This window comes from Carex rostrata, chromosome 17 (genome assembly GCF_964058835.1).
Source record: "Carex rostrata chromosome 17, lpCarRost1.2, whole genome shotgun sequence".
Taxonomy (NCBI): Eukaryota; Viridiplantae; Streptophyta; class Magnoliopsida; order Poales; family Cyperaceae; genus Carex; species Carex rostrata.
This window is the reverse complement of record NC_135934.1, coordinates 3,437,724-3,465,702: the sequence shown is the minus strand read 5'-3', so window position 1 is coordinate 3,465,702 and position 27,979 is coordinate 3,437,724. Positions and strand designations below refer to the sequence as shown.

General features: G+C 34.1%; 2 protein-coding genes across 4 annotated transcripts; one reads left to right on the top strand and one right to left on the bottom strand.

Annotated features, from left to right (window-relative positions):
* Window positions 1-1,683: 1,683 nt before the first annotated feature.
* On the bottom strand, window positions 1,684-4,691 carry LOC144568638 (proline-rich receptor-like protein kinase PERK1). Of its 2 annotated transcripts, none has more exons than XM_078319011.1 (9): window positions 4,495-4,691; window positions 4,277-4,383; window positions 3,270-3,746; window positions 3,102-3,185; window positions 2,853-2,923; window positions 2,556-2,632; window positions 2,324-2,477; window positions 2,061-2,222; window positions 1,684-1,961 (listed from the first exon to the last, which is right to left on the bottom strand). In XM_078319011.1, exons 1-9 carry the CDS (start codon window positions 4,599-4,601, stop codon window positions 1,830-1,832), a joined length of 1,371 nt encoding a protein of 456 aa, XP_078175137.1. In that variant the 5' UTR covers window positions 4,602-4,691; the 3' UTR covers window positions 1,684-1,829. The 2 variants fall into 2 exon arrangements, with proteins under 2 accessions (XP_078175137.1, XP_078175136.1); XM_078319010.1 differs by having other exon boundaries at window positions 4,256-4,383; window positions 4,495-4,690.
* An 8,888-nt stretch (window positions 4,692-13,579) lies between these two features.
* ETL1 (SNF2 domain-containing protein / helicase domain-containing protein) lies at window positions 13,580-26,983 on the top strand. Of its 2 annotated transcripts, XM_078318462.1 has the most exons (16): window positions 13,990-14,265; window positions 15,034-15,132; window positions 16,389-16,447; window positions 16,694-18,124; window positions 18,844-18,961; window positions 19,073-19,113; window positions 20,847-21,097; window positions 22,699-22,879; window positions 23,038-23,223; window positions 23,695-23,868; window positions 23,963-24,121; window positions 24,218-24,295; window positions 24,399-24,535; window positions 25,072-25,290; window positions 25,838-26,015; window positions 26,426-26,983. In XM_078318462.1, exons 4-15 carry the CDS (start codon window positions 17,537-17,539, stop codon window positions 26,001-26,003), a joined length of 2,298 nt encoding a protein of 765 aa, XP_078174588.1. In that variant the 5' UTR covers window positions 13,990-14,265; window positions 15,034-15,132; window positions 16,389-16,447; window positions 16,694-17,536; the 3' UTR covers window positions 26,004-26,015; window positions 26,426-26,983. The 2 variants fall into 2 exon arrangements, with proteins under 2 accessions (XP_078174587.1, XP_078174588.1); XM_078318461.1 differs by lacking the exons at window positions 13,990-14,265; window positions 15,034-15,132; window positions 16,389-16,447; window positions 26,426-26,983 and adding an exon at window positions 13,580-13,731 and having other exon boundaries at window positions 16,548-18,124; window positions 25,838-26,136.
* Window positions 26,984-27,979: the final 996 nt, after the last annotated feature.

Below are 27,979 nucleotides of genomic sequence, written 5' to 3'. Positions count from 1 at the left end.
TCACTTCCTTAAAAGACCGTAAGACTTCTTGACGGTCCTCTACAGTACAGAACTGTCAGAATTTCTGACAATTCGAATGCCTATATATAAGTCAGGTGGGGTGTGAAATTTGCCCCATCATTTCATTTTTTTTCCACTCTCTCTCTCTCTTTCTCTCTTCTTCATCAGATCTCCTATTTTTTACAAGTCCCTCTTTTTTTGTTTATATATTTTGTAGTTCAAATTGGATTAATTTGTTAGAAACGGACATAATTATGTTTGGATTGTAGTATTTTATTTTTCATGTTAGATTTTAGCAGTTATGTTGGTATTTATCTTATAGTATATATCTTATGTATCAATTTGTTTGAATGTCTTCTTAGTAAAATAAAACATAACTCTAATCGTAGAAAAATACAATAAAAAAATACTACACTAATCAAAGAACATTGTCAAACATTACAAAAACAAACAAACAAAAAATATTAAAAAAACATAATTAAACATTAAAAAAACAAATTATAACACAACAATAAAATCATATAACAAGAAAACAAAATATAACACAAATCAATTGCAAAAAATAACAACATATTCAAATAAAAAAAAAATGCAAAGGCACCTATTGATTTTTTAAGAATGAACCGCTAGAAATCCTAGCAGTTGGAGCATTTTAAAAAAATGGAGGATATTTCTGAAACTTTTTGTTTATTTGAGGATGTTTAAAAGAAAAACGGTAGCTACTGCTAAGGTTAACCAAGTGCCTACCTAACATAGTGATAAACAAATAGTTTGGATTCGGCAGGTTAAAAGTTCATGATTCGGATATAATTTGGTACAACAAATAAGTAAAAAAAAAAAAACAAAAAAAATTAAAACAAAATTTTTTGAAAAGTAAAATTTGCGTTTTTTTCACGAAAAATTCGTGACTCGCATTTTATTCGCGAATAAAATGAATTTATACTTTTTTTGCACTTTATTCAGAGTTCAGTTCAAAAACGTAAAAAAAAAAATTATACACAAATAGTTTGCGAATTAGTCTCGTGTATTGTTACTATGCTCTCCCTAATAGGAATAGCGTATCAATGCAACTAAAATGTTGCAATTAAAAAAGAATGAAGGAATATTCTATCTTAAGATTCTAGAAGGCGACCTGGCCGATAAGTTTAGGTTATCTTGGGCCCATTCTAGTCTGGTATGGCCCAGTTGGGTTTCAAACAAACATTAAACCAAGCACTCAAAATTTAATTTTGAATTAGTGACCTAGTTTACTGAGCTCCTAATTTATTCCAGACTTCTAGTAGTCAGAATAATCACTTATCAGCCACATTTGGCTTAAAAAAATGCACTAACTTATTGTTTTCTAGACAGAACAGAAGATAAACTATACTGTGATGATTTAGCAGTAATGTACTGAATTTCCCTTTTTCCTCTTTGTTTGGGGCAAAATACATTCGAGAACCTCACAAAAAATAACAAGCAATTGCACAATTAATCAACTACATGTACAATTCTACAAAAATAATGAGTGAGGCTACGGTACTATGCATAGCGCATATTGGTTAGTAGTACGGATCAATATTTTCATTTTTCAAAATTCAAATAATCGATCTGAACTGTTTAACATGATCTCCATATGAAAATATATTGTAGATCAAATTTTACAAATTTTAAAATTTTTGTACTATCTTTTTAGACAGGTAGAAATACTTGATCTAAATATTGTAGACCATTCAAAAGTAGTGAGTTTCTACCTATCTAAAAAAAATAGTAACAAAATTGTAAAAAATGTAAAATTTAGTCTGCCAATGCCGTAGTAAGGACCAATCCAAAAATAATTAACACATTTCTCATCTCGACTCTACCGAGCTAGAAGTGTCGCTAGGAATTCCAAACAGCCCTGATACAGGGGTCTGGTAGAAGTGAACTACACTCCTTATATACTCGTCAGCCGGTACAACTCCCTCTAACACCCGCAATACCTATGTCATAGATTGCGAAATAAATTTTTAAAATTAGTACTACTTGCTACTTACAATGACATAGTCTTTAGCAAACAAGGGATAAGAAATGGAGCATACCTCACTCATGCGAGGCCGCTTTTCGGCAAAATAATGCACGCACACACCAGCGCATGCTATCATTCGCTTCATCTCTTCATGATCATAATTCTTCCCCAATCTGGGATCAATCAAGCTTTCCAAACTTCCATCGATAAACGCTTGCGCCACCAAAGGCCGTGCCTAGCCCCCAATAAAAAAAAAGGTAGTAGATTTAATTAGTCACAAAATTTACAAAATAGGAATTAAAAAAAAAAAATTGATATGTTGTAAGGCGCACAAACCCACTCCACTACACTTTGAGCCATATGCAAGCTGGTCTCATTTCTCATTACGGCTTTTCTTCCTGAGATAAGCTCCATGAGCAATACGCCGAAAGAGAACACATCAGATTTATCAGTCAGTTGTCCTGTCATGGCATATTCGGGAGCAAGATACCTAATCGTTCAAAGTTAATATATTTTCTAATTGTAGCATGGTGTATACAAATTGAGAAAACAGAGCTGTGGTTTTTACCCAAAAGTTCCCATTACACGAGTCGAGACATGAGTATTATCATCGCTGATGTACCTCGCAAGCCCAAAATCACCAACCTATATGTTGCTCCACCAAATCATTTTATATATCGGTAGATTTACAAAAATACTTAATATTTTGAATATATATAATAGAGTGTTGACTATCAAGTTTCTCTATCCAATTTGACAAACCTTAAATAAATGTCTCAGAAACAATCCTGTTTTAGCACAAGGTATGAATGAATGAATGAGAAGAAATCTAAAAGAAAGAAAAAGATATTGCAATTTTACCTACCTTGGGCTCAAATGAATAATCCAAAAGTATATTAGTCAACTTAACATCTCGATGAATGATTCTTGGATGACCTAAGTAATTTTGTTGAAACAGTACAATATGTCAGGGTTTTTTGCATAATAACTGAAAAGATGTACAATAACAAGCAAAAAGGAAATATGTTCTTGATCATTTAGAAATTAGAGAAAACATTCCATATATAGATATATTAATCATTACTGGATTAATAAAGCAAAGAGAGAACCTCACATTCCTCATGCAAGTACACCAACCCTTTCGCCGAACCAATGGCAACCTTTACCCTTGTTGGCCAGTCCATGATATCCTTACTTTCTACCATATAAGAAATAGTTTTAACTTAGTACCAAATCATAATTAAAACATACTTCTGAAGAATTACTTTATGAAAATCACTACCATGTAGATGATATTGCAATGTCTTGTTGGGAACAAATTCAAACACAAGCACAACCTTGTTTTGCCCGATGGACAACCCGACTAATGATACAAGATGTCTGTGATGCACCCGACTAATAACAGCTGCCTCGGCTTGGAGTTCGCTCTCAGCCGTCCTTCCCTTGTCTGCTTTGAGCATTTTAATTGCAACCTCCCTACCATCGCTCAATTTTCCCTTGTAAACACAACCAAAGCCGCCTTCACCCAATATATTAGCAGTTGAAAAGTTGTTTGTGGCCACTGACAGCTCCTCATAGGTGAAGGTGCATTGTGGCTGTGACAAACTGGATAATGAAGTGAGAGAGGATGATGGATTTGATGAGGTGACAGAGCCCGATGGGCCTGAGCTGAAGGTCGTGCTAAAAGATGAAGGCGGCACTGGTTCGGGTAACTTTCCGAATGTGGAGTTGGATGTTTCTCGGGATTGCGGATCTTCACCTGAAAAGGAATGTCTTTCATCATTGGAAGGTGGTAGATAATATATAGTTGATCAAAATTGGAGCTGTTTTATGTTGAAATAAACTGCTTCTAGTACAAAGATATATGCCTCTATCCCACTAAGGAAAGCAAATCCCAAAACCAGAGGGGCATATAAGCACTTGGTATCATTGTAACAATCAAGCCCGGTACAGAACCTTGTGAATTATCCTGGTATTAGAACCCATGGCAAATTTCATAATATTTATTTCGATAACTGACAAATAATATACCAAGGATAAAATTAGGCCATATAGTGTTCAATCAGTACAATATATACAACGGTTTCTTATTAAAACAGGCTACTGCTCCAAAAAAGAAAAAAAAGGTACACAATTGAAACAAGTAATTGGCAGGTGGTTTTGTGATAAAATTTTCTGTGGTCGAAAGCATTTGTTGGTGTCTATCCAACTTTTGCAAATAAGCATAAATAAGCATAAAACAAAAAACAAAATTAAATAAAATCTGACAAGTGGCAGTTTGGTGGTTACGGTTTAATTTTCTCATCACAGAGCAAGGCACCTCCATCATCTTCAACCCAATTTTTGTTACTACTTTAGGAAGTTGAGATTCCCTAAACAGTACTGCCATTACCAACCTAAATTAAAAAAAAAATCAAAAAAACAAACACAAAATAGTAATTATTGGTTCCAGAAAAACTTAAAAAAAAGTAAAGCAAAAGATTTCAAATTTGACTGGTTTAGTTTACCCGGATAGTACAACACCGCAACCAACCAAAGAAGCAGGAACACAGAGAAGTGCAAGTAGGAGGGACAGTAGCCATTTAATCATCTCTGAATCGCAACTACAATTCATAGTCCCACAAGGAGAGCTCTAATTTTGGGAAAGAGCAAATATCAAAGGGGGAGGAGGAGAACTGGAGAAATACTATCTAAGCGGTCTTGCTTCTAGAAAAATTAAGAACCCTTTTACTTACGGAGGTAGTTTGGTTTGAATTTTATTTCTAATTCTAATTTTTGTCGTCAGGGTTGACCATCTATTTATGGGGTGCCCATTTTTACTACAAAAATTCCTTCATACACAGCACAATAAAATTTTAGGGACGAAAATATCCCTGTTCTTATTTACACAGCACAGCCCTTCGCAAAAACTATTACGAAAATTTAATTTACTTTTGTTATTATTACGAAATTGTAAGTTTTGCATACTTGTCATATAACTAAATTTTTCTGATAATCTCTGATTTAAATATAGTTGGGAAGAAACGGATTACGGATCAAGAGGGTTAAAGGCACAAAAGACAGACAGGGACGCAAGGCTACGCTATGGAAATAAGAATAGGGGCATTTTCGTTCCTAAAATTTTATTGTGTTGTATACCAAGGACTTGGTGCTGTAAAAATGGGCACCCGTCTTTTGTGTGATCCGTGACCCATTTTTTCCCAACTATATTTAAATCAGAGATTATCAGAAAAATTCAGTTATCTGACAAGTATACAAAACTTACAATTTCGTAATAGTAACAAAAATAAATCAAATTTTCGTAATAGTTTTTGCACAGGGCTGTGCTGTGTAAATAAGAGCAGGGATATTTTCGTCCCTAAAATTTTATTGTGTTGTGTATCAATGAATTTGTGCTGTAAAAATGGGCACCCTATTTATGACCGAATTTTTTATTAATAGAAAAAAAATATATCGTATTGATTGTTTTTGAAATATTTCGAGATATAAGTAGAACGGGTTCAAATATCCCGTCTCATGGGACGGGACTAATTAACTTGTCTGGGTTTTCTTAATCTAATTAACGCTAACAGCAGCTTAGTCGCGGAAAAAAAAAATTCGGACGAGAAAGATAGACCTGTCCAGAACAGAACAGAACAAAAAAAAAAGGAGCAGCTCGGACGGGGAAATAAAACCCGTCCGAGAATTTATACTGATATTATTATTATATTATATTATATTTTATTTTTTTTGTTTTTTATATTATATTATTATATTAATATACTTATAATATTAATATATTATATAATATTATATTATATTATTATTATATTATATTATATATATTTTTTATATTATATTATTACATTAATATACTTATAATATTATTATATTATATAATATTATTATATTATATAATATTATATTATATTATATTATGATTTTATATATATTATATTATTATATTGAGTAAAGTTATGGTGTGATGTGCTCATCAAGAGAGTTTGGTGAGCACAACTCTAAAAGTATATCGAATCAATGTCAAATGTTGAATCCAAACCGTTGAAATCCATGTACTTCATGCAAAATTTTGAAAGTTTTGAGTTTATTTGCTACAAGGTCAAGCGGTCAAAGAAATAATAAAAATTGAATATATAAAATAACTTATAAATTAACTTATAAATTAACTTATAAAATGTTCATTTCTTTGACCGCTTGACCGTGTAGCAAATAAACTCGAAACTTTCAAAATTTTGCATGTATATGCATCACTCATGAAGTACATGGATTTCAACGGTTTGAATTCGGCATATGGAGTCAATCCGATGAACTTTTGGAGTTGTGCTCACCAAACTCTCTTGGTGAGCACATCACACCCTAGCTTTACTCTATTATATTAGTATACTTATATATATTATATGAGTTAGGCTGGGGTGCTATGGATAGCATAGTGGCCTCTATGCTACGGCTCAATATTCGAGTTTTCAAAATCCAAACGGTCGATCCGAAACGTTCATCTTATTCTCCATATTAATATTTGCTTGGAGACCAAATTTTACATTTTTCTGAATTTTTTTACTATTTATTAAGTATTTTAAAAAATTGTTGATCCAACGGTGGCTGCACAAAACAGTAAAACCGTTGGATTAGCGATTTTCAAAGTGGCTTAATAAATAGTAAAAAAATTCAGAAAATTATAAAATTTGGTCTCCAAGCAGATATTAATATGGAGAATAAGATGAACAGTTCGGATCGACCGTTTGGATTTTGAAAACTCGAATATTGAGCCGTAGCATAGAGGCCACTATGCTATCCATAGCACCCCAGCCTAACTCATATTATATTATGAGTAGAACTAGGGTGTTCTTAAGCTCACCAAAGTGTTTGGTGAGCTTAACTCCAAAATCCATCAAATCGGTTTCAAATGACGAATTCGAACCGTTGAAACCCGCCTACCTTACGAGTGATGCATTTACATGTGAAAATTTTAAACGTTTGAATTAATTTAGTATAAAATCAAGCGGTCAAAAAAGTTTCAAAAAATGAATGCACTAAAATTAATTTATTAAACTTTTAATTTTGACCGATTGACTTTATACTAAATTAATTCGAACGTTTAAAATTTTCACATGTAAATGCATCACTCGTAAGGTAGGCGGGTTTCAACGGTTCGAATTCGTCATTTGAAACCGATTTGATGGATTTTGAAGTTAAGCTCACCAAACACTTTGGTGAGCTTAAGAACACCCTAGTTCTACTCATAATATAATACAATACAATATAATATAATATAATATAATATAATAATATAATATAAAAAAAATATAATATTATATAATATAATAATATTATAAATATATTAATATATTAATATAATATAAAAATATATATATAATATAATATAATAATATAATATAATATTATTGTTCGCGTGAAAGCGCAACGCAAGTTTCGGTACGCTTGGGAGCGTACCTTTTAAAACCGCGGTTACACCTTCCGATTAGGGTTGCAAGTGCACAACCCTATCAAGGAGTATAATCGGGTATCGATCCACAGGGACGGTTCCTTTATCTAGATATTTACTTATCTCGACTAAAGACTAGAAGTGAGAAAGAGGGAGTTTTGGTACTTAATTTTCCTAAAGAATCAACTCAAGCAATCAAACAATGCAATAGAATAGTAAAAGTGCAAGGAAAAGTATAAACTGTGTTTTGATTTGGGATAAAAGATGTTTCAAGGGTTTCAGACTTCATCTCTGATTTGCCTCTAGTGGTACGGGTCTTACCAAGTTGGTACGGCTAGGCCGCACCAACCTGGTCCGACCAAGCCGAGTGGAGCTTGGTACGGGTAGGCCGCACCACTCTTGTAAGACCCGTACCGATGTACCAGTACAGAGCTTACAAGTTCGAGTTGATGCATTTCTTGCTGGTACCTCGTATTAAACTCTTCAGAAAGGTTCAATTGACCATACCTAAGGTTCCTAAACCTCAACTCTCGTTTGTTGGCTCAAGATCTAGGTTTTGGAGTCAATTCTTCACCTTCTAGGGTTTCTAGACCTCAACTCTCGTGTTTTGGTCCAGATCCTCTAGTTGATTGATTGGAGATCTAAGGTATCCTCTAATCTGTCAATTAGGGGAGAATTCAACCTTTCGGCTTCAATTCGAACAAGTCTACCTAAAGGGATTGGTTTGGTTGAGAGAAAGCAATGGTCACATGACCTTGTTAGGGTTGATCTACCACTATAGGCACACCATATGCAATCACAGAGAGACAAAGCAATCAAGACAAGCAAATACACAATCAATTCAATCAAAAAAGTTCATACAAGATCCAAATCAAGAAAAGCAACACAAATCAAGAAAATCCATCTACAAACCCTAGAAACAGTAATCTACTACTCACAAGTCATGGATCTGTCCAGAAATACAAATAAAGAGATAAAGAGAGTCATGATAGAACTAGATCGAAGATCGGATGTGGAGAAGAGGTTGATCCGTCGATTTTCGCCTCTTCCTCCTCCTTCTTCTTCTCTCCTTGCTCCTTTTCTCTCTTTCTCTCCTTCTCTGAGCTCTCAATCTGGAATGGAAATGGAATCCCCGAAAATGGAGAGATCCCTCGCTTTAAATAGCCTCTGCCAAGATTTGAATTCTGTCAGGCGGCATCTATGTACGGCCCATACCAAGGTGGTACGGCCAGGCCGTACAAGATGGGAGATGGGCTGAATCGGCTAAGTCTGGTAAGGGCCATACCAGAAAGTCCAAAAACACCATTTCTTCGTTTATTTTGCTCCAATCCTGCAGAAAACAAACAAACTCTCAGCAGTACCAAATTCTAAAGATATATCAATGAAATGCACATGATTTTGACAATTTAGAACGTGAATTTGGTACGAAATCAAGTCAAATATAGGCTAAATATGCGAGGTATCAATTATAATATAATATTATATAATATAATATAATATAATAATATAATATAATATAATATAATAATATAATATAATATTATAATATAATATAATATAATATTATAATATAATAATATAATATAATATTATAATATAATATAATATAATATTATAATATAATATAATAATATAATATAATATTATAATATAATATAATATAATAATATAATATAATAATATAATATAATATTATAATATTATATAATATAATAATATAATATAATATTATAATATAATATAATATAATAATAATATCAGTATAAATTCTCGGACGGATTTTATTTCCCCGTCCGAGTTGCTGCTTTTTTTTTCTTTTCTTTTTTTTGTTCTGTTCTGAACGGGTCTATCTTTCTCGTCCGGATTTTTTTTTTCCTTCCACGCAACTAAGCTGCTGTTAGCGTTAATTAGATTAAGAAAATCTGGACGGGTTAATTAGTCCCGTCCCATGGGACGGGATATTTGAGCCCATTCTACTCCGATTTTTTTATTTATATCCAAAAATTAAATTAAATTTCAAAAACTAACTGAACCGGCTGTCAAATTTTAAATCTATCCAAACCGGTTAACCGTTAACCGGACCAAATTTCCGGTTAACGGTTAACCGGACCCTTTAAAATGGTTCGGTTAACCGTTAACCGGACCCAAACCATGGGTCCGGTTAACGGTTAACCGGATTTGTTGGTTCGCTTAACCATTAACCGAACCCAATTTTTTTTTTTTTTTTTTTTTATACTTTTTTTACTTTTTTTTAAAACAGAAAATTTTAAATTTTTTTATTTTTCTATTGAAAATATACATGAAAATTCGTATTTAGATTTATCAAATTTACACCAAAAAAAAACCCTAAAATTTTTTACAATAAATGATGCACGAAAAAAACCCTAAAAACTCTGAAATTGTAAAGAAAATTCGAAAAATCTATATTCGACGGTCGGATCGGGCTGGAAAATAAGTTAGCTTGGATTTGGGGCTGTGGAGCTCATGTCAAAATTTCAGCCCGATCTGACGGACGGATCAAAAGTTATGCCCCTTAGCATGTGGAGGACTTGATTAACCATCATGAGTAAAGCATAGAACAGATCAATATATAATATATGTAGATATATGTATATATAATATAATATATGTATATATATGTATATATGTATATATAATATAATATATGTATATATATGTATATATAATATAATATATGTATATATATGTATATATAATATAATATAGAGGTGGGCTACGGTGAGTTGCGAAGTAAAACGCGTTTCTACTTCACGCCGTATTTTTATTTTGAAAGTCCAAACGACCGATCCGAACCGTTAGATGTTTAATCCATATTGAAATGTGCTTGGAGACCAAATTTTATATTTTTTGGAATTTTTTTACTATTTATTAAGCATTTTTGAAAATTGCTGTTTTGCTGTAAACAGTAAAAAACAGTAAAATTTTCTGGACCATCAGATCAGCGACTTTCAAAATTGCTTAATAAATAGTAAGCAAATTCCAAAAAATATAAAATTTGGTCTCCAAGCACATTTCAATATGGAGAACAAGATGAATGGTTCGGATCGACACTTTGAACTTTAAAATAGTAAAATATGAGCGTGAAGTAAAATAGTCGCTTTACTTCGCAACTCACCGTAGCCCACCTCTATAATATATGTATATGTATATTTTCAATAGAAAAATAAATTTTCTATTATATGTATATATAATATAATATAATATATGTATATATGTATATAATATGTGTATGTAAATAAATTCGGGTATGTGTATGTGTATGTGTATGTGTATGTGTATTTTTCTATAATTTTAAATTTCATATTTGATTTACAAAAAATTTTGGTGTAAATTTGATAAATCTAAATACGAATTTTCATGTATATTTTCAATAGAAAAATAAAAAAAATTTAAAATTTTCTGTTTTAAAAAAAAGTAAAAAAAAAAAAAAAAAAAAATTGGGTTCGGTTAACGGTTAAGCGAACCAACAAATCCGGTTAACCATTAACCGGACCCATGGTTTGGGTCCGGTTAACCGAACCATTTCAAAGGGTCCGGTTAACCGTTAACCGGAAATTTGGTCCGGTTAACGGTTAACCGGTTTGGGTAGATTTAAAATTTGACAGCCGGTTCGGTTAGTTTTTGAAATTTAATTTAATTTTTGGATATAAATAAAAAAATCGGCATTCTACTTATATATCAAAATATTTCAAAAACAATCCCCTATTTCGATATTTTATTAATTTATTTACTATTAATAAAAAAATCGGCTATTTTATGATGCTCAGTATTTTGATGTGACTGTAGATATTCTTTTTTTCCTTTTCCAGTTTAAGTGCGAATTAAAGGAAGTGCCACGAAAAAGGGAATTCACATCCGGAATCCGGATCCCTTAAATTAACTCTAACTTTTAAGTTTGAATCCGGACCGTCAGATCACGATCAATCAATCAAATAAACTGAAGTTTAATTCAGTTTAATTCAGTTTAATTGGTTCGGTTTTAATTTGGCTGACCATTTTAATTTGGTTGATTCGGTTGGGTTTTCAAAAACCGAAACAAAAGTTTGGTTCGACTATTTTAGTTCGGTTTTAACCGAATCGACTGTTTGAACACTCCTAGCAAAGATGTTCTATAAGTATTTTCTAGTTGGCAATTAAGAGTGTTCTCCGTTCTTTCCAAGCTACGACTATCTCGAGTCTCTACTGCTAATTTAAGAAATCTATCTTGTGCATTAACTCAAAAATGAATCTTTTGAGTTAATGTATCTGGACTGTCTGATCAGCTTTAAAATCCGTGTAAATTAATTTTCTAGTTGGCAATTAAGAGTGTTCTCCGTTCTTTCCAAGCTACGACTGTCTCCAGTATCTACTGTTAATTTAAGAAATCTATCTTCTGCATAACTCAAAAATAAATCTTTTGAGTTAATGTATCTGGATTGTTTGATCAACTTTAAAATTCGTGTAAATTAATTTTCTAGTTGGCAATTAAGAGTGTTCTCCGTTCTTTCCAAGCTACGACTGTCTCCAGTCTCTACTGCTAATTTAAGAAATCTATCCTCTGCATTAACTCAAAAAGAAATCTTTTGAGTTAATGTATCTGAACTATCTAATCAGCTTTAAAATTCGTGTAAATTAATTTTCTAGTTGGCAATTAAGAGTGTTCTCCGCTCTTTCCAAGCTACGACTGTCTCCAGTCTCTACTGCTAATTTAAGAAATCTATCCTCTACATTAACTCAAAAAGGAATCTTTTGAGTTAATGTATATGGACTGTCTGATCAGCTTTAAAATTCGTGTAAATTAAATCTGTACTAATACTAAAGACTCCTATATTTTAGACGGAGCCGGATGAACTCCGTTTACAATTGAACAGTCGATATGTATTAACTCAAAATTGCTCTTTTGAATTAATGCAGACGATGCGGACTCGTAATTTAATGGGTGGGAGTCTAAGAGAGCATTTATTCATTTGAACTGTGTATTGTCTTATTTAAGACTCCAGGTTCTAGTACCTGTTCAATAGACCTCCTTAGCAGTCCTTAACGTCTTAATCTATCTTAATCTTTCCGAACAAACTATCCTTAGCTTAGATTAAAGGAGGTCCTTTGCGATGTAGCTTAATCCGGCTCTCTCCTTTCCTTAGGGCGTGCTCTAGACGGGGTATGCAGAGGTTGCTCACCGGTACATCTATCTTATTTTATTTGATATCATTTTTTTTCCTTTTATCTTTCTCTTTCTATATTATTGTGTGCTTTCTAATATGAGGAGGGTTCAAATGCCTCCATGTTTTTGTGCCTCCATCATGCCTCCATCTCTCTCCATTATTTTCAAAGTTCAAAGAGTCGATCCGAACCGCTCAACCTAACCTCCATACTAAAATATGTTTGGAGACCAAATTTTATATTTTTAGGAATTTTTTTACTATTTTTTTAGATAGATACAAAAATACTGTTTTTAGATGGTTCAGATTTACTGATTTTGTACCTATCTAAAAAAATAGTAAAAAAATTCCTAAAAATATAAAATTTGGTCTCCAAACATATTTTAGTATGGAGGTTAGGTTGAGCGGTTCGGATCGACTGTTTGAACTTTGAAAATGATAGAGAGAGATGGAGGCATGATGGAGACACAAAAACATGGAGGCATTTGAACCCTCCTCTTCTAATATTTGGGTTTTTAGCCAGAAGAGGTTTTCAATGAGATGGGACATGCAGCGTTGTTTCGTGGTTATGCAGAAATGTTGAAGCATTTGTTTTAGAGGAGGGTTCAAATGCCTCCATGTTTTTGTGCCTCCATCATGCCTCCATCTCCCTCCATCATTTTCAAAGTTCAAACAGTCGATCCGAACCGTTCAACCTAAACTCCATACTAAAATATGTTTGGAGACCAAATTTTATATTTTTAAGAATTTTTTTACTATTTTTTTGGATAGGTAGAAAAATACTGTTTTTAGATGGTTCAGATTTACTGATTTTGTACCTATCTAAAAAAATAGTAAAAAAATTCCTAAAAATATAAAATTTGGTCTCCAAACATATTTTAGTATGGAGTTTAGGTTGAGCGGTTCGGATCGACTGTTTGAACTTTGAAAATGATGGAGGGAGATGGAGGCATGATGGAGGCATTTGAACCCTCCTCTTTGTTTTATTCTTTCTTATAATTGGTTGACCTCGTTGTCTTACCTAAGGTTAACTAAAACATTACAACCAATGTTGACACTACAATGTTTGGTACCGTCACGTTGATCCATGTTTAATACAATTGCAAACAAATAATCTGGGATATTTCTTTTAATTTTATTATGTGAGTTCCACGTAGGCCTGCTAATTGGACAACTTTGTCTTTCAGGTAGTCTCGATTTACTCACCATGACTTAATAAAGGGACATTAATGGACAAACGGGCCGAATAATAATTAGACAGTATTTAGGCCCGCTAATCGTATCAAATCAATCAGACCCGAAGTTCAGTTCGGATCAGTTGAACCGGGCCGAGCTTGAAGGGCCTTTGGACAACCCGTTTAACAGTTCAAACTCAGTTCCGATCGATTTCTGTTCGAACACGAACAATCGAACCTAACACTGACTCTTCGTCTCTTCCCCTTTCTCACGCCTCCCGCCGCACAGCCTCACGGTCTTTCCTCTCCGTCTCCGTCTCCGTTGCGCCGCCTGGCCAGCGATCTCTTCCCTCTCCGTCTCCGTCGCGCCGCCTGGCCGGCCTCTCTCCTCTTCGTCTCCCTTCGTCTCCACTGCGTCCTTGTTTAGAACTGAGAGATAGAGAAAAGGTTCTCGCTTCCTTCCTTCTCTCCTCTCCGTCTCCCTTCGTCTCCACTTTGAAGGTAAAAATGTTTACAAGATATGCAATTCCTTTCCTCCAATTTTACTGGGAATTAACCTCTCTCGTACCAGTCTGGAAAGAAAACCAAATTGGCACATTAATGGTACTGGTATACAACACCATGCAAGTTCACAGCATTTTAGTATTTTAGACTATGTTTTGGGGTTCAAAATTACATTGCAAAATGGATTTTTACAAAATTTTGACTCAAGCATATCCTTTTCTTAAATTTCGATGAATTGATATCCCCTGATTTTCAAATCCAATTGTCATATTAGCAAGGCACATTAATAGTCAGACCTGGTATGGGTAATAATACTAAATGGAAAACAAATTTTGTAGGTTAGAATTTATTGTTATATTTAGTTATTTGCATCCCTTCTATCCGATTTTTTCAGTACCACTCAGGTCCTGTACAAGCCGTACATTCCTGTAAATACCTGCACCCGTGCTTGTTGTGTTCTTTTTATTTTTATTTTTTATATTTTTTTATTAGTCTGGATCCTGGGAATATCATCATTTCCTACCAAGCCCCTGTTGATGTGCCACCTATTGTGTGCATACTGGTACCTGCATGTCTGCCCCTGTTGATGTGCCACCTATTGTGTGCATACTGGTACCTGCATGTCTGCCCCTGTTGAAATACCAGTGCTTATCATCATTTTCCTTCTCATATGGTTATTTTTTATTTCTTTTTCTTTTTGGATTAAATGAATGGAAGCTCAATGAATCAGCATGACATGCACCTCATGTAATGTATAATTTTTAGGTCATGGTGGGGCCCACACTGCAGAATACCTGAAAGCTCACCTTTTCAACAATCTGATTGGCTACCCTGATTTCATCACCGACACCAGGACCGCTATTGGTATGTGGTCATTCTTGTATTAGTTATAATTATTGTTATTTATTTTCAACAATCATTCAACATGCTATATTTTAGTGCTCAGATGATTGGTCCAGAATTTACAAAAATAATAACTGATTCCAGAGTTAATCGTCAGATTTATGATGAATAGCCATGTCTTAATCTAGTTGCGAAGAAACTGTTACCATTGTTTCTATCTTAGCAATTTATGTTGCTGTTATATTTTCTGTCATAATTGTGCTGGCTACTGTTCTGTGATTTGGTTGTAGAAATTATTGAGACAAATGTATTACTATATTTAGGTCTTTTGTACTAAGAGGTGGGCATCAGTTTTTTTATGCTTATTTATTTTTATCCATGGTTTCAGTGAAATCGATGGGATTCCCCACATTTATATATGTATATAGAGATAGGGTAATGTGCTTTCGGTAGCATATGGGCCGAAATACACACGGTCCAAATTTGAAATTTCAAAATTCAAAAAGTCGATCTGAACCGTTCATCTTGTTCTCCATATTAATATGTGCTTGGATACCAAATTTTACATTTTTCTGAATTTTTTTACTATTTATTAAGCCACTTTGAAAATCGCTAATCCAACGGTTTTACTGTTTTGTTAAGCCACCGTTGGATCAGCAATTTTCAAAGTGGCTTAATAAATAGTAAAAAAATTCAGAAAAATGTCAAATTTGGTCTCCAAGCACATATTAATATGGAGAACAAGATGAACGGTTCAGATCGACTTTTTGAATTTTGAAATTTCAAATTTGGACCGTGTGTATTTCGGCCCATATGCTACCGAAAGCACATTAGCCTATCTCATATATATATATATATATATATATAAAAGCACATTTTTCTGGTGGTTGAGAGTACTAATTCGTAATACATTGTTTAAAAAACTAAGCACTGGCAAACGAAGTAAGAGATAAAACTGAAATAGCAACCATTGCTCAGAAAGGAGGAATCAGCAATCCGATTAACTCTGGAATCAGTTATTATTTTTGTGATTTGAGCAAGCAATCGAACTAGAATTTACAGGATACTTAGATGCATGGTCTTTAATATATTCACCACAAGATATATGATATGTCACCAAATATACTGAATACAAGTAGAATCTAATGAGTAATGATTGGTCCAGATTATATTTCTGGTTTTTAATACCTGCATGTGATTTTGTTCAAATTCAAGATATATAGATATGTAATTTTATTTTGAGTAATGTTAATTTGTAATTTTTTTTTTGTTTCCAGTGCTGGTCAGAAGAGGAGCCAATACTGTTTATTGAAAGGAAGCTAGGAAAAAAAAAAAGGTTAGATTTCTTTAAACAACTTTAATTTCATCTCTCCCGGACTTTAATTGAATTTGATACAAACCGCAGAGTATATCAGCCTTTGAAAAATGAGCGACAGGTACGTGGAACTTCCATGTACCTGTCGCTCATTTTTTCACTTTTAGTAATGAGTGTTTGAACAATTATTTCTAATGTAGCTGTATCCTTTAATTCAAACTGTAATTAGAGTTATTTGCTAATTGAGTTTTTTTTTCCCAAATGCAGGTTTGTTATAAGCTGCAGATTTGAGATTGTTCAGTTGTAAGTTAGTCTTTTGACATCCTTTAATCACGTTAATTTAAATTGCGGACTTACACAAAGCAAAGCAATGTGTATCAGTATGCACCAGACAAGAAGCATTTTTGTCCTTCTATTTTCATTCTACGTAGAACAATGATTTTTTTTTTTTTTAAAATAGTCATAGATAAATACATGGTTTTAAATGACAGGCGCATAAGAAAAATTTGACAGAGTCAAATAGCTAGCATATAATAAATATTGAATTCTGCATGTAACACCATGTACTTATATAAAGTCTGGATCCCCCACACCATGTACTTATATAAAGTCTGGATGCCCCACTATCTATTCAAAAGACACTTCAAACTAACAAATATGTATCCATTATCTATATGTTTTGATGAAAAATGAGGACTCAAGTCCTCATTTATTATATTGAATATCCATTATATATTAGATAAATTTCTTTTGTTACGTCTTTATATCATATTATTCCAACTTTTTATATGGTTTTTCTTCTACCTATGCAGTGTATTAGTTTTTTCCATAAAAAATTTCTATATAATTTTTCCTCTATAGTTTTGTATAGTTTTTGTTCAACAGGCAATGCTGAAGCAAAGTGAGGCACTCCTCTAGTAAAGAGTTAAAGACAGAGAAGCACCCGAAAAAATGGCGGTTCAGGTCAATTGCACAGCAGCTTCCAAAGTCTAAACTCCAACCGCCAAAATTCCTCACTCCCCTTTCCATCTTCAATTTCATTTTTCCCAGTTCATCGAGCTTCTACCCTTTTTCTCTAGAATATTCTAGAAACCACCTAGGGTTCCTTCGATGAGGCGCACCTTCGAAGAAATCTCCGATGACGAGTGGGAACACCATACTTTCAACCCCCGATTAGTACTCAAGAAGAAATCCAAACCCGCTACACCTCCTCCTCCGATCGAGTCGTTTATATACCGCCCCAAAACACTACCTCAGAATGGCGCCGCTAGTTCGTCTTTTCCCAGTACGATCAACATAGACGACAGTGATGATTCCGACTTTAAGCAGGAAGAACTCGAAGAAGAAGAAGAGATGTTCAAGCCAAGTCGACCTAGAAGGAATGTCGTGAGGAGGAAGTTTGTAATGGAGGAAGATAGTGACGAGCATGAGGTGTTTGATATCAGGTCGACTGGAGGGGATGAAGTGAACTGGTCCGAAATAGAGAATGAAGATGAGGATGACGTGGATATTGAGGAGGAGATGTATACAACAAAGAAAAATGCAGCGCAGGAGAGAGATGTTGATTTGGTGGGGAGAGCATTGCAAAAATGTGCCAAAATATCAGCAGCTCTTAGACAGGAGCTGTATGGTTCTGCTGCTCGGGATTGTGACCGATATGCAGAGATTGATGCATCTTCCTGTCGGATTGTTACACAGGTAAAATCCAAATATAGTGCCCCTACTTGTTTTCTCAGCTGTTATGGCATTTGGCTCAAGTAGGCTATATTTATTAGTACAAAATGTCTACAGGCCGGTGGTCAGTCAATAAAAGTATTGGTTTTGAAAGTTTCTGTGAGAAAGTAGATTGACCTATTATATTTTGGTGGATCAATCAATCATATTTACGTGCTTTCGTTTCAATATCATGCGCCCAATTTATATGGATTTTGAATGTATGCAATATGTAGTGTATGTGTTCTATCTTACATGATGGGTCAATAAGGGTTGGGAACCTGTCCAAGTTTAGGGTTTAGGGTTTACGTGCTTTCTTCTTTCATCGCGCTTGGGGCATGATATGGAAAATGTGTCCAAGTTCGTCTTCTATCACAACTATTCCCAGTGTCATCTCCCACCACTGGCTTGCCAAAGTTCTGTAAAGAGGCTTTGTGCATGAGTGAGTCAGCGGAGAGGAAAATAGTGTCCTTCTTTGACTGACAAAGAGAAAGAAGAAAGAATGGCTGTTTCCTTTTTTTCTGCTTAACGGAGAGAGGCTAATGTCTGTTAGCATTAATTTAATCAGTTTTTGATAAGATGTGATCTTGCGGTCTAGAAATGCTTTGGAGAGAAGTCCTGTCTAAATGCCTTTGAACAGGTTTCCAACCCGAATATTAAATAGATATTATCAAGTTTTTTGGCACTGATTCTGTTGCAAATAGGAAGATGTGTCTGCTGCTTGTGCAAGCAAAGAATCCGATTTCCAGCCTATTTTGAAGCCTTATCAGCTAGTTGGGGTTAACTTTCTTCTCCTCCTTCACAGGAAAAATATTGGCGGAGGTGAACATATTATTATATTTAACTAAGAATTTTATTTACAAGGTTTCGTTATTAAAAGCGATAGCATTATAACTGCGTTGTTAGTTTAAGTCCAACTATTTCTCTATGCAGCAATCTTGGCAGATGAAATGGGACTTGGTAAGACTGTACAGGTATGTTTATCTTCTGATCTAAATTGAGAATCAGATATCAAATAGATAAAGATTAGTTCAGAGCTTATGAAAATGGATGGTTACCTTATACATCAACTGGTTGAAGCCTGATAAGGTAATAATTAGTTCATTATTAGTAGCAATTGGTGGACTATGAAGTTCTCCACCAATCACCACAGCATATAAAGTCTTTTGACAATTTGTCTACCTTGAGACCATATCAAGCCATTTAAATTTTAATTGAAACCAACTTGTACTATTTCCGAGAAAATGTTGAGTGATTGACAGAATCCTTTGCAGAGTCACTTGGTAGTTGCTACCCAGTTTCTCAAAAGAAGACAGAATCCTTTGCAGAGGAGCTTTAGAGAGATTTGGAATATGAGTAGGGTTAAAATACCTCATTGTTTTCGTGCCCCACACCTCACACATTCTCTCCGTTTTCAAAGCACAAACAGTTGATCTGAACTGCGCAACATGATCTCCATATTAAAGTGTGCTTGGAGACCAAATTTTATATTTTTTGGAAAAAAATTACTATTTTTTTAGATAGGTACAAAATCACTGTTTTTCAGAAGGACCATCCAAAAACTGTGATTTTTTTTGTTCGTATCTAAAAAATAGTATTTTAAATATATATATATATATATATAGAGTTGGGCTAAAATGAGCCATAGAGTAAAATGAGTATGTGCCTCATGGCACTATATTTTTATTTTGAAAATCCAATCGACCGATTTGAACTGTTCAACATGATCTCCATATTGAAATGTGCTTGGAGACCAAATTTTACATTTTTTGGAATTTTTTTACTATTTATTAAGCCACTTTGAAAATCCCTGATCCGATGGTCCAGAAATTTTTACTGTTTTGTACTGTTCACAGCAAAACAACAATTTTAAAAATTGCTTAATAAATAGTAAAAAAATTCCAAAAAATGTAAAATTTAGTTTCCAAGCACATTTCAATATGGAGAACATGTTGGAAGGTTCTAATCGGTTGTTTGGATTTTTAAAATGAAAATATGGCATGGAGTACAAACGCGTTTTACTCTATGGCTCACCCAAGTCAACCTCATATATATATATATATATATATATAGAGTACGGCTAACGCGCTTCCTCTAGTATATTAACAATATGCTTCCGGTCTCTAAAATCTATCGAATCGGCTTCAAATGACAAATTTAAACCGTTCAAACCAATGTTGTCATTTGAACCGTTCAAACCAATGTTCTTAACGAGAGTTTCGTTTCCATATAAAAAAAAATTTAAGTTTTGAATTTATTTACTATCAAGTCAAGCGGTCAAAAAAATGACCAAAATAGTGCATTAAAATGCGCATAAAATCCTTCATCTTTTGACCGCTTGACTTGATAGTAAATAAATTCGAAACTTAAATTTTTTTTATATGGAAACGAAGCTCTCGTTAAGGACATTGGTTTGAACGGTTTAGATTTGTCATTTGAAGCCGATTCGATAGATTTTAGAGACCGGAAGCATATTGTTAATATACTAGAGGAAGCGCGTTAGCCGTACTCTATATATATATATATATATAAAATTTGGTCTCCAAGCACATTTTGAAATGAAGATCGTGTTTAGTGGTTCAGATCGACCATTTGGACTTTGAAAACAAAAATAAGGATGTGAGGCATGATTGGAGCACGAAAACAATGGGGCGTTTTAACCCTACTCTTGGAATATATCTTGATATTGTGTTGTCATTTTTCACAGGCTGTAACATATTTGAACGTACTCAATGACCTGCATGATGATCCGGGTCCACATCTGATAGTGTGCCCTGCCTCTGTGCTGGAAAACTGGGAGAGAGAACTCAAGAAGTGGTGCCCCTCATTTTCTGTTATAATGTATCATGGAGCAAGCAGAGCGACCTATTCAAAGGAGTTGTCTTCTATGAGCAAGGCGGGTTTTCCCCCTCCATTTAATGTTCTTCTTGTCTGCTATTCCCTTTTTGAGAGGCACAGGTCATTATCTTTTCTCTTCTTTGGTATTTGGCACAGTCGTAAGTTGGTTTTCATTGATTAAACTAACCAATATATTTCTTGCATCCATAATAGCATCCAACATTTCTCTATTTGAATTTAGCAAGCAACTTTTTGTGCTTTGTGAATAAAATATGTTTATAAGATTTGGCAATGTGGTTTTCTTGTTTGGATATGATGGTTTTTGGGGAAATAGGGAGGGGTGAGGGGACTTTAATGACTGGTTATTTGGATGTATGCGGGATGTTTTCAGCAATGGAAAAGGTGATCATTTCTTACAAAAAAAATGATTAGAGAATGGAAAAGGAATATTTTTTATTCATTGTTGACAACTTTGCCCTTAACATATTCCAGCCATAGTGTATCCAAATGGAAAATTTAATGTTTGTCCCTTCTGCACATGCCGATATGAATACTTTGATGAGTTAGAATGTGAATATAGGTGCAGTTTTTAACCATATTTTTCTTGGCTTTCGCCTGATTGCAATAGTTAGTTGAAATTTGCATTTAATATTGAATAAACAATTGGGTTGTTTTCCCACAACACTTGGGTCTTTTTTTTCTTAATTTTTTTTGCTCTCCTGATCAAGAAAGTTTTGTAGATGAACCTTTTTGTTTAAATGAAAAGATTTTGGCCAGATCCTTGCTTTAACTGAAAAAAAATATATATATGTTCATTAAATGCTGACATGAGAAATGCTGGTTTTTATTTGTAATCTTGGCAAAAGTGGTAGAAAACAACTGACTTTGATTCCATAGAACTAAAGTCAAGTTTTGCATCAGTCCTTCAGAATAAAATAAAATAAAAACCTAAAGCTCATCAGCAACTAAACATAAAAAAAAAACATACTGGTACCGGTGCCTTAATCCCAGTTACAAGAAGGAAAGGGCGCCGTACAAGGAGTCAATCTCAACTTAGATATACATTGAAAGACAAAAATGAACCCGTCTGAAATCAGGAAAATTTACACAAAATCTCCCCAAATGGTTTATGTACCAGTTCCCACTGTTGTACCAGTGTAGCTTTGATATTCTCTGGCACCAAAGGGTCTGGTGCCCTGTATATCCTAGCCAAAATTTTAAATTGGATAAGATGACAGCTCCGAGTGACCTTGCACTTTTTATTTTTGCCCCTTAAAGCACATTTTATAATATTCTCCCCAAATAGCCCAAAAGATTGCTTTGTGAAGACCTTCGGATCCCTGATGACTGATGTTGTAAGTTCGAAAATATGTGCAGCCCTGTGCACCATTTCTCTGAAACTAGGGAATTTACTTTTGGTTTTGCAAACAGGGGTGAATCTTAATGCAACCAAAGGGTGTGCTTAGCCACCCCTATGATTTTAAATTTTTTAATTATATATATTGTAATTTAATTGAATATTTTATTTTAAGTTTTTATATAGTTTACCCCCTGTCATAAAATATCAAATGTGTGCTTGTAGCCTAATGGTTAGAATTCCACATTGTGGTTGTGGAGACTTGGGTTCAAATCTCACCCACCACACATTAAATGTTTTTGCATTTTACATTTTAGCGTCCTCTTAATCTAAATTTTATAGTTCCACCCGTCTGCAATTACAGTGAGCAGCAGAAAGAGGATCGGAAGGCATTGAAGAGGTGGCAGTGGAGCTGTGTGTTAATGGATGAAGCTCATGTTTTGAAAGATAAAAACAGCTATCGCTGGAAGAACCTTATGCTGGTTGCTCAAAAGGCGCGTCAACGCCTTATGCTGACAGGGACACCTCTCCAAAATGATTTGCATGTAATTTATGTTTAAGTGTTGTATTAAATGTTGTGGGTTTTACAAATTAGTCCAAAACTAATTTTTCTTTAGACCCCTAAAAAACACAAGAAGAAAAATCCTAATTTCCTGCTTTGATATATTCCTTAATTTGCTCCTTTGTAATGTAAAATTTGCAGGAATTATGGTCATTGTTGGAATTCATGCTGCCTGATATATTTGCAACAGGGGATGCCGACCTGAGAAAGCTGTTCAATGCAGGAGACCATGATTTGATTTTGCGCATAAAATCCATTTTGGGTCCTTTTATTTTGAGGCGCTTGAAATCCGATGTCATGCAACAACTTGTCCCTAAGATACAAAATGTAAATTTCCTTAAAGATTTTTTTCTATTTAACCCCCTTATTTTCACATTATCCCTCCTTAAAAAAGCTGAAAATAATTTTTTTTTTGAAAGAAAGAGGAGGGTCATGCCCTCAAATTCCACTTTTATTTATTGTTGAAACAAGCAGTGTCATGTTTCACATAAAAGAAAATTAAAAGAAAAGAAAAGTAAACCTAAAAAAAGCTAAAGAAAATAAACCTAAAAAATTAAAAATAAAAGAAAGCTAAGACAAATAAGATTATTGTAGACTTTATCAGTAGTGGATTGCATTCTGGACTCTGAGATAGTCCAAGTATCAGTGTCCTTGCTTGTAATAAACTTAAAAATGTTAGCATTGTAAGCCATAAGCAAGTCAATAACCCAATTGAGCTTTTTAAATGCCTAGACATACGAACTACTTCGTAATCCCGCATAATTTTAATTGGAGGCTAATAAAATATCAATTTTCTAGGTCAAGTATGTCTTTATGGGCTCTGAGCAGTCCGATACATATGCTCATGCTTTACAAGAATACCGTTCTGCCTGTCAAGCTCGTGGCATGAAATCTTCAAATGGGGTTCGCAGCAATCTCAATAACCTGCTACCGAAGCGTCAGATTTCAAATTACTTTACACAGTTTCGCAAGGTTTGTTAATCTTTTGGTAATATCTGATATCTCGAGCGTTAACACGAATTTGTCGTGCTGCAAGTATATTGTTTACATTTTTTTCTTCTCTCAGATTGCTAATCACCCTCTATTGATTCGACGTGTCTATGATGAGGAGGATGTTGTTCGAATCGGAAGGATGCTTTATCCAAAAGGTGTCTTTGGCTTTCAGTGTACCTTGGAGAGAGCTATTGAAGAGATCAAAAGCTATAATGATTTTGCTATTCACCGGGTATTTATGGTCGGCCTATATTATTATTTTTTTGTATATTTATTTAACTGCATTTCCTTTCTAATTATGCTGTGATATGTTTGATTTTTCTTTCAGCTTTTAGTATCATATGGTGATACTGGCACAAAGGGAGCTTTGTCTGATGAAGATGTTCTCAGTTCGGCAAAATGTCAGGTAGAGTCGCAGTAATTTATTATTGCAATATTTTATTTCTTTTTAGCATGTTTCATGTTTGTATAACAGCTATTGATTTTAACCAAACTACCTCTATTTAAAGGCATTGGCAGAGCTTTTACCACAGTTAAAGAACGAGGGGCACCGAGTTCTCATATTCAGCCAATGGACCCAAATGCTTGACATTCTTGAATGGACCTTAGAGGTAGTGGGAGTCACTTATCGGCGTCTTGACGGGAGGTATAAAATATTTATTTTGTATAATGCTTTAGGAAATCTCTAGTGCACAACTATGTGAAATCATTTGTATTATCTAGGGGGAATTTGATGTATACCCCTAAAAAAACTCGAAATTACGTACTTCCCCCCTCTAAAGCTCGTAATATTATATTTACCCTTCTAAATTTCAAGAACTCACAAATTGAGCCAATTTATTGACTTTTCTAATAAAATTCATTTAAAATTTATAAATTAACCATATTAGCCATTATTTAAAAAATAAAAAATATTTAGTCCGTGTAAGAAAAATGTTCCATATTATAACTAATCAGTATCCGAGGACAAATGGTCCATTTCTCTACTTGTGACGCATACATAGTGGCATTTATACATATGCTCGTGTGCGTCACAAGAAAATGAACAATTTGCTCTCAACATGGACCAATTATGTATTTCCCACTAAACTTCAAAAAAACAAAAAATCGACCAATTAGAAAACTAAATATCTTCTTTAATTATTTTTTTAATGTTATCTTATGCTGTATTTTTTTTTTCAGTACTCAAGTGGCTGATAGACAAACAATAGTGGATACATTTAACAATGATCAATCGATTTTCGCATGCCTTCTTTCGACCCGAGCTGGTGGTCAGGGTCTGAACTTGATTGGTGCTGATACTGTTATAATTCATGACATGGATTTTAATCCCCAGATGGACCGCCAAGCAGAAGACCGGTGCCACCGTATTGGCCAAGAGAAACCTGTTACTATCTATAGGTATATTTTTAATTAATGTTTTCTGGATTTATTTTTCTCTCTTTATAACATCTGTTATTGGTATCAGTTGTGCTGCATTGTTTAAAATGCATGTGCTTTGCACTTCTGAGTTGTCTGGTATGAATACACATATTACTAGCTAATGCACAACTATTGCTGTGCATCACACGATTCAAAAGAGTGAAGCATATGCTATACGCCATAGAAGCTACACCATAACAGTAACGACACAGTCTCCTACAGTGGAAATCTAGAAATCAAAGGGCTGAATTTTGGTTGTTGTGTGTGTGTGTGTGTGGGGTGTGGGGGTGAGGGGGGAGGGGTTGAGTGCGTGTGCGTGCGCGTACAGGGTTGTACTTAAAAGAAATGCTATACAAAGCACAAAACACAGCTTGCAATCATAGTGTGCTTGTTTTGCAGCTAGAATAAGACCTAATTAAATATTACGAGACTTAGTATAAATATCTACTGGTATTTATACTGTTAACCTGACCTGTTTAGAGCTGTTGACTGAACTACACCCCCACGTGTTTTTTTATCTGGGCAGGCTTGTGACAAAAGAAACAGTGGATGATAAAATTTATGAGATAGCAAAGAGGAAGCTAGTACTTGATGCAGCAGTGCTGGAATCAGGTGGTGCTGAGCTGGACAATGGCAATGATGTACCAGAGAGAACCATGGGCGAGATTCTTTCATCGCTTCTCCTTTTTTAACTTCAAGCCTAGGTATCTTTCTATCTAAATTGATATAGTTACTCTTTTTTTTTTTCTTTTTTCTTTTCTGAAATGGATGATATTTAATGATCTAGTATGTGAAGAAAGAATGTAGGGGTAAAATATCTTTTGTTTTATGTAAAGAACGAGTCAAAGAAAAGGCAAGAAGGATAAAAACAGTATCAGATATTAGATCAAATTGAAATGAATTATTGTTATATATTTATACTGGTATTCATCTTCTGCATCAGAGAAAGAATGAGTTTAGTTTGATCGAATATAAAAAGCAATATCAGATATTATATCACCACTACACGTTAAAAAAAGATATTATAGGTAGTTTGGTCTTTATGTTTAGTTTCATAATAAAATATATAATTTTAGTCATTTAATCCTATATTCTCAATCCATCTATATTGCAGAACATGAGTTCCTTAGGGAAGATTAACTTCTTAAGCCTCTGCCTCTTAATCCACATTGCAAAAGTCGCCCACCCCAATTCATGTCCTACTCGGCCGAATCTGGAAACAGAACCTTCTAGGCTCTGAAATGAATCTGGATTATTTTGCTCGAGAGAACAATGATTTATATTCAGGGCTGGCTGGCTGATAACATCATCGTCCGCGTTTTGTCGTTTTGTTCGAAGTCGAGCTTGAAAATTTCAAATTCATGGATTGCTTGAAAATTGTCTCTACATTGGAGCCATTTCAGGCTCAATCCACATTACTTGTACTTTGTGGCTTCAGCCCATGCAGTGACCCTTTCGCTCTAAGCTCATGGGCCTTATGTCAGATTCGGTCGAGTCAATATTTGGGCCCGTAAACTTATTTTACCACCTTAGTAAAGGTTCTAACCTTTTTCTTTATAGAAGCAAGGAACTAAATTAGGCCCAGATAAAGCCCCGTTTGCCTAACGCACTTTAATATATTCATGCCCATAATTCCAATCTCGGCCCATTCAGTATTGGCCCTGTTTAGTGACCTTGCTCTGTTGTTGTCTTTTCGTGTGTGATACACTTAGGGGTGAAAACTGATCGAATACGGATCGGATAGTGATAAAACCATATTCGTATCCATTTTTATTTTCCGGATATGGATACGAATCGGATATTAATCAGATATTAATCGGATACGAATACGGATCCGATATTAATCGGATATGAATATGAATTGAATATTAGTCAAATACAAATACGAATACGGATATAAATCGAATTTCTAATTCGGATATATATATATTACAACAAGATTGTATAATATCACTGGAGTGAATTAAATTTTTTAATTGTAAAACAACAAGTATTCACATTTGAAATCAGAACAAAACTAATTAACTAATGTGTTATTTAATTAAAATAAAATGACCCATCATAAACAATAAATTGCATCAAAACTCAATTAATTAAATGAGAAAATAATTAAAAAAATGATTATTAGTATTTTTGAAAATTTATTATGAATTTTTAAACCTAAGATTTAACTTAATGAGAGAAATAAAAATTCAAGATGTTGTTTGAATGACGATGGGGTTTTATGGCAAGACTTCTCACTCATGGATGGCCACACAGATCCTATCACTTAATTCTCCTCTCTCTATTTCTATTACAGGTGGACCTCACCTGTATTCGAATATCTGAAAAATTATCCGAAAAATTGTCCGAAAAATTATTTGATTATCCGAAAAATGAAAAATTCGGATATTCGAAAAATCAACGTATCCGAATTCGGATAATTATCCGAATCCATATCCGTATTCACTTCAGAAATTAAAACCGAATTCGTATCCGTATCCGGATAAATCATATCCGTATCCGTATTCGTATTCGCAAATTATCCGTATCCGACTATCTGAATCTGAAAAATTCGAATACGAATCCGAATTCGGTCGGATAATATCCGACCCGTTTTCACCCCAGATACACTACATGATATGAACACTTTCAAAATCATAAATACAACAAGATCATCAGGCCCATT

What these genes read in the sequence shown, in the direction of transcription:
- LOC144568638 (XM_078319010.1), bottom strand. Translation starts at nt 4,601, where the DNA reads ATGAATTGTAGTTGCGATTCAGAGATGATTAAATGGCTACTGTCCCTC. An exon ending in TGCGGTGTTGTACTATCCGG is followed by an intron (nt 4,384 to 4,494) that starts GTAAACTAAACC and finishes TTTTTAATTTAG; the next exon opens with GTTGGTAATGGCAGTACTGT. An exon ending in CTCAAAGTGTAGTGGAGTGG is followed by an intron (nt 2,223 to 2,323) that starts GTTTGTGCGCCT and finishes ATTGGGGGCTAG; the next exon opens with GCACGGCCTTTGGTGGCGCA.
- ETL1 (XM_078318462.1), top strand. Translation starts at nt 17,537, where the DNA reads ATGAGGCGCACCTTCGAAGAAATCTCCGATGACGAGTGGGAACACCAT. An exon ending in CTCTCCAAAATGATTTGCAT is followed by an intron (nt 22,880 to 23,037) that starts GTAATTTATGTT and finishes TAAAATTTGCAG; the next exon opens with GAATTATGGTCATTGTTGGA. An exon ending in ATGATTTTGCTATTCACCGG is followed by an intron (nt 24,122 to 24,217) that starts GTATTTATGGTC and finishes TTTTTCTTTCAG; the next exon opens with CTTTTAGTATCATATGGTGA.